Here is a 7108-nt window from a genome sequence, read left to right as displayed (position 1 = left end):
GAATTCCTGCTTCTGAAAATGGTCTGTCAGATACTCTAGGCCTCTATCCAATTTGAATGCACCAACAATGCTGAGAAACATTAGGTGATGGTCCAGCCTCCAGCTGTCTTGGTCTACTCTTGCAAGATTCCCGAAAGTTGCTTGCATCCATCTACCATTTCTCAGGTACCATTAGGTTCCTTCTCAGGTCTTTGATGGGATTGAAGACTAGCAGTTATAGTTACAACTTAGTACATATAATATCTTAAATAGAACATATTAAGTATTAGAATCAGATTCTTTAGGATAGGACACCTTTTGGAATGATATTTGTATCATGCTATTTACCTAGGCTCTATACTTCTCTGGATTTTAGTATGTGTTTCTTGCTTGATATTGTTTGCATTGGTTGTAGTTCCATCTTATCTAGGTCATTATCTCTCATTATTCCTGGATAATATTTGATAACCATTTCTTTGTATATAGTCTTGTATTAGGTTAGAACCTTCTTATTTAGACAAAAAGGGGGAGATGTAGTGGGTAGCCATTTTAGCTTTGATTTGGAAGTTCCAACCCCCATCTAGACTTCGGCAACTGTCACACCTACAAGGCAGGGCCAAGGGAGGTGCCTGGAGACTCGAGATCTGGATGGGCCAGCGCGCTCTTGGTTCAGGGACCCTGAATGGTGGAGGTGGACCAAACAGAGTTCCAGAGAACACTGCTAGATTTCAATACACCTTCCCCACACTCAGTGACCTACTTATCCCTTAATTTGTAAGTTATGCCATTAAATAAATATCGTTTTAACTACGTGGAGTAGCCTTAATAATTTCATCAATAGTCCACCCTAGAGGAGGACTGTATTTACCTGCCCAATATGGAATGTTGTGATTATAGACATATATCTGTTCACTTATATAGTTATGTCCAGAGTTCTTACAATTGGTGTATGGGAGCAAGAAAACAATAATGGCATTTAAACAAAAATGCACCCATAATTCTATGTGTATAGTAAAGATATCAATGAAGAAGAAAACTGATAGTGAATTATTTTATTGCTGCCTTATTATTCTGAAAAAGAAGAATGTAAAGGGTAGGCCTTGGGACTTTTGAGAAACACAATTACTAAAGACATCACAATGGAAGACTTCGAAAACAGTTCCAGGAGATGCTTGAAGCCAGTTGAGAGTCTTTCCAGACCCTGAAGCTAGCAGGGAGGCTATTGACTGAGGAAGACCCCAGAGGAAGAGCACTCAAAGCCAGAAGTCATGTTCCCTATTTACTGCCAGCAAGAACAAAGCTCCAGGTGAAAGACACAGCATTCATTATTTTCAGAGCACTCCTCAGAGTCACAGTTCTCATCACATACATGGCAGGCATTTGTGGAGAAGAAGATGCTACAGGGCTCCCTTATGGCTCTGAGTATATCCATGAGCTCATGACAAAGTTGGACATATCTGTCTTCCTCAATGGAACCGGAAACATTATAGCATTGCAGAGGGGCAGGTTAGTGCTCCTCACTCATCTTGGTCAAGTTGGCTGTGTGACACAAAAGGTCCTTCAGGACAGGCATGGAGAAGTCATTGTATGAAAAGTTAACCTCGGTGAGCTGGGAGCACTTGCTGAGGGCAGGGATGAGGTCAGTGAGCTGAGAGTCATCCATATTACAACCCTGCAAGTCCAGAGACTCCAGAGTACCTGCTACATTCTCTAGCAGCATTCCAAGAGGCTGGACACATGAATTCAAAAACTCGGATCCTCTAAAGTCCAGATGTTTTAGTTGACGAAGGCTGCGATTCAAGGGGAAATATTTCAAGTCGGACCTTGACATCTCGCAGTTATTGATGGAGAGAGTCTCCAAGTTGGTTGTCAGGGACCTAGAGATAGACAAAGCAGTTAGTTCAGGGAAAAGTATTTGGAGTGGTGTATACTGGAGTTTATAAAGAGGAAGATGGGGCACATGTCTCAAGGTCAGTTTGACTGAACAAACTGAGCATTTGGGTGCTGCCTCTTGGAGTCTACTAAATCAAGTCACACCCACAACTCTCACCATAATTGTTCCCAGTCACTGGCAGGCCCCATGCACATGCGAATCCTTAGAGTGAACTGGAAAGGTTTGCTCTGTTAGCTGAGCCACCTCCGCATCCTTGCTTACCTGAGTATTTGTTTCATGTGGTCTTTGAGAAAGAAGATGTCATCAATGGAGAGATGCTGCAGACAGTGGAGTTTGGAGAACTGAGCAAAGGCCTTGCTGATATGCTTCTCAGTATCTGCTGTCCTGTAGACAAGCCTGAATGTGTTCTGGCCCTTGTTTTTCAGGGAGAGTTTTCGAAGACTTCTCATCTTTCCAAGGCAGGAAGCAAATTGTGCCATTTTGGACACATTCCAGGCCACATTCAATTCCAGGTCCTCAATGTGTCCTGGGTGGAAAACACTCAAGATCTCTTTGACAGTGCACATAGGCACAGTCCAGATCTTCATGTTTATACAGTGCAGCTGTAGAAAGTCTTTTCTCTGCTGGACCCACTGCAAGAAGCATGTTTGCTCTTCATTCAGTCGGAGTCTGAGGTACAGGTCAGGTAAAACCTTCAGATGCCTCCACCTCAGTGCATATCTGGGAAGGTCCTTCACTACAGGCCTCTCATCCACAGTCTCTGCTGAACAGGCCCCATCCTCTCTTCCAGTCCATATGTTCCAGAACTCATGGTGAACATTCCTCAGGTCGAGCACCTGAAGTTTCTCACTCCTGTGGGTAAAACGTGTAAAGTGTCAGCAGACATGACAAGCCCCAACACTCAGCAAGTTTCCACTACACATCCCTAATGTCAGCTCTTCCCTCCTGCCAAGGTCTCCTTAGCACCAAGTGTCCAACGTAGGATCTCATGTGTGTCCTGGAATCTCCCCTGAGCTGCATGTGTACAGCTGACTGCTTTCCTTCCACTAAGTTACTCTCCATTTCTACCTAGTCCCATGTTAGTGGTTGTTGGAAAGCCAGGGATAGGCTCCTTCCTCTCTGGCTACCTCTACTCTGTTCTCTAATCCATACTCAACTGTCCTTACTACAGGAAACAACAGGTCTCAAGGCCCCTGCATTCCAGCACCATGACCCCATCAGAAGCCTCTGACCCACCTACAAAGCCATTCTCCCTGACCCAAGGTCTCTCCCACATGCCCCTTGTGCTCAGTCTACAGTACTTGGTTGTTGCTTACCCGGGGTGAAACTCTCTTTTCAGATGCATGTCTACTCCATCTAGTACAATCTGGAAGGGTTCCAAGTTGGGAGTCTTCATCAACGTCCCCACATGGAGGCAGGGGAAAGGCCAGGCTGCCACCATTGCCTTCACAATCCTAGTGTGTCTTCCATTGAAGGCGTCCTTGAACAGTGCTGGGAAGAGCGTCCAAGGCAGTTTCTCCAGAGCAGAGATGGCCAAGGCCTCATTTCTCAGCAGCGCCTGAATGGACAGCTCCTCCAGTGTGTTTGGGGTTTGACCACTCATCAAGAATGGTCTTCAGTCAGAAGGTTCTTGGGGAAGCATTCAGGTGAGAATATATCTTCAAGATTAAGTTTAGAAATCTTCCTCCTCCCCTACAGTAACTCAAGATCTGAGTCAATTGCTCTGACAATGGTAGAGACATCAACTTAAGCCATTGTCCTCACTGGTAGTGTAAATCTAGACTCTCGCTGGCATTATGGGAGCCTTTCTATGTCCCTAATGGGCACATGATTTAGCATCAAAGTACTGTATGAGTGACACTTTCAAAAAAAAAAAACCACCTCATGTTGTGGTTCAAAGTTTGGTTTAGTTTTTAGCCAGGCTGTGGTGGCACATGCCTTTAACCCAACACTCAGTAGGCAGAGCTAGGTGAATCTCTGTGAGTTCCAGGACAGTCTTAACTACAGAGCCAGATCCAGGACAGCCTCCAAGCCTATACAGAGAAAGCCTATCTGGAAAAACCAAAATGTTTAGTTTCTACCAAGGAGGATGATTGCAGTGGCTGCATATTTCAGGCCACCCTGGGTCAGAAAACCTCAACATATCCCCCACCCCCAAGAAAACAAACCCCTTTGAAAGAGATGCAGACTAAAGCCTGAGTCTTTCCTTGTGTCCTGCTTGTCCAGAAAGGACAGCATTGCATTCATACTGTCAGCTGTCGAGGCAAGGGCAGTTCTTTGCTCAGTAGGCCATTTTTTGCCAAGAAGACAAACTTTCAAATGGAAATGTCTTAGAAGCCCAACATTCTCTCGGGATCAAATTGGTGCAGCCAGGAGCAATTGTGTCTCACATCAACAGAATTCTAAGTTATTTCAATGCCATATTCTCTAGGTCTGTGAAGTGTTTGAAGATTACCTGTTCATCTGACCTATGTATCTGTAAATCTGGATAACATAACTAATGTAAGTATAGAGATGACAGGCATAGATGACTACAAATCTATAAGTCTAATCTACCAAAACAACCTAAGGACTAAGGCTTCACGTAAACAAGGTAAACAGTCTATAAGCAACTGTATGGTAAAGAACGGCGACTTCAAAATTGTGACAATACACAAGATATTGATAACAGAGGTAGGAACATATAGTGCAATATGCAATATGACAATAATCTTAAATATATATCAATATACCAAATATCATAAACAGAAGTAGAACATACATAAAGTATGACAGAAATAAATTTACATTTGTATCAATATAAAAAGAATTCAAATAAAAGTAGAAATATATGTACATTATAACAAATATAGTTCTGTATTTGTATCAATATACAAATTATCTTAAACAGGAATATAAAAAGAGTTTACATTTGTATCAACATATAAGAAACCATAACAGTACAAATTACAGTGCAAATTATCTAAGGTTGCTATTTTACTAAATTTGTTTACTTACTTACTTACAATAATCTACCATAATATCTTGTACCTATCTATTCCTTTTCTTCTTTTCCCTTTTTTTAGAATACTGAGTCTAATATTTTCTTTCACCCCCAACCCTATAACCATCATCCATAACCCTGAGAATAATGAAACCTAAGGAAGCAGGGGCGTCATTTTCTTAGAATTGCTTCCTGCTGTTTAGGGGGTGAAGTTATCTCTGTTGGGTACTGTGAGAAAGCTCAGATAGTTAAATCTCAGTTAGACTAACTGTAGGTTCTGCAGCAAGTCTTAGAGTAATGGGTAAGATTGTCTGAAATTCTGGCAAGAAGTGTAGTATGATGATGATTACCATGGCATTATTCTGGATTGGGTAGAGTTGCTGTTGTTGGGGCCCCATTTTCCTTCTGGAGACTTCTGAGATTGCTATTGGAAAAGCTTATTTGTTATCAAAAATGGGAGGTTTGGATTTAAAGAGGACATAGCATGTAAGAAAGGATTCTCAGAAATCAAGAGTAAGCATGGAGAGAATTAGAATATAGAAGACAATGGTCCCTTTTTATTGGTTTCCTTCTGGCCCACACCAGAGGGCTCTTCTGATATGGGACTAAAGAATCTCTCAAACTTTTCTTTTAGCAATATGCTTGGGTTTAAAGAAGGAGTGAGCCAATTCCATCTCCAAAGCCAGCTTGGCTTATAATTGAATTGGAACCACAACTTTTCTAGATTGATAGAGAGATAGATGTTAGCGAGATTTTACCGTGTGTAGATTGGTACCAATAGATTCTTTCTTTCTGCTGTAAACATCTGGATATCCAAGGCCTTATGATTTTTGGAAGATGGGTATTTCCATTATCCTGGAAAGACAAAAACAGAACCCCACCCAAAACTTTGATTGTTAAATTTTTCTTACAACTTGTAGAGATGTCACATTGGTGGATGAGCTTTTACTTCTCATCAAGGGGTTTTTCTTGTTCGAATCGAATTCTTATTAATTTTGATGGTATCCATAGCTTTTCTTCTCCTGCAGAAACAAAGGCAAAACCCCTTCCCCAATGTAGAACATGTCCAGGTTTCCATTCTGAGGTCAGCACAACCTTGAAATAAACCGGTTGGTTTATCTCAGGAGTTTTGTCTGTAGTCCAATGTCTCTCCACAGCTGTTGTTCCTTTCTCATCAGCATTGAGAAAATTCAAGGTTAATAAAGCACTATGCAGTCTAGTTCTAGGAGTTATTGCTACCAGTTATTGTTTATTTAGCATATCCTTTAAAGTTCAATTGGATCTTTCTATGACTGCTTAGCCTGTGGGATTGTGTGGTATACCTGTAACATGCTTTATATTGTAATAAGCAAAGAATTGTTTCATTTTATTGGAGACATATTCTGGGGCATTGTCTGTCTTAATTTGTACAGGTATTCCCATGATGGCCATAACTTCTAATAGGTGTGTAATCACAGAATCAGCCTTTTCAGAACTCATAGGAGTTGCCCATTGAAATCCTGAATAGGTGTCAATGGTATGATGTACATATTTTAATCTTCCAAATCCTGCAAAATAAAACACATCCATCTGCCAAATTTCATTTCTTTGTATACCTTTTGGATTGCTCCCTGCAGGTAATAGAGTTTGGTTATAGATGGAACAAGTAAGACATTTTTTCACAATATCCTTTAGCCTGTTGGCAAGTGATGGAGAAATCCTTCTTCAAACCTTTGCTATTTATATGGTATTTCTTATGACATTCTGAGGCTTCTAGCACATTACCTATTAGTAACTGATCAATCTCATCATTACCTTGTGCTATAGGTCCTGGCAGACCTGTATGGGATCTGATATGTGTTATATATATAGGTTGTTCCCTTTTTTTGATGATTTCCTGCAATTGTATGAATAATGAAGTTAATTCTGTATTATCAGGAATAAATTCAGCAGTTTCAATATGTAAAACAACTCTCTCTGCATATTGAGAGTCAGTGACTATATTGAGGGTTTCTGTGAAGTCCATCAATACCATAAGAATGGCATAAAGTTCTGCCTTTTGTACAGAGCTGTGTGGACTTTGTACCACTTTACTTAAGTCTACTGATTTAATCCAGCTTTCCCTGGTTTGTTTGCATCAGTATAGAATGTGAGGACTCAGACAATTGGCTTTTGTCATACAATGTGAGGAAGGACCCATTCAGTCTTCTTTATGAATTCTAGTCTCTTACTTTTGGGATAGTGGTTGTTAATCTCTCCCAAAAAGTTATTGC

The 7108-nt window shown here is 41.0% G+C and overlaps 1 protein-coding gene across 1 annotated transcript; it reads right to left on the bottom strand.

Annotated features, from left to right (window-relative positions):
- Positions 1–1485: 1485 nt before the first annotated feature.
- Positions 1486–3476, bottom strand: LOC143267533 (PRAME family member 6-like). The gene is made up of 3 exons (XM_076545658.1): positions 3190–3476; positions 2135–2722; positions 1486–1856 (listed from the first exon to the last, which is right to left on the bottom strand). Exons 1-3 carry the CDS (start codon positions 3474–3476, stop codon positions 1487–1489), a joined length of 1245 nt encoding a protein of 414 aa, XP_076401773.1. The 3' UTR covers position 1486.
- Between the last annotated feature and the right edge of the window lie 3632 nt (positions 3477–7108).

The sequence above is a fragment of the Peromyscus maniculatus genome, chromosome 10 (assembly GCF_049852395.1).
Source record: "Peromyscus maniculatus bairdii isolate BWxNUB_F1_BW_parent chromosome 10, HU_Pman_BW_mat_3.1, whole genome shotgun sequence".
Lineage (NCBI taxonomy): Eukaryota > Metazoa > Chordata > Mammalia > Rodentia > Cricetidae > Peromyscus > Peromyscus maniculatus.
The sequence above is the reverse complement of the archived record's forward strand: the minus strand, read 5'-3'. Positions and strand labels throughout refer to the sequence as shown.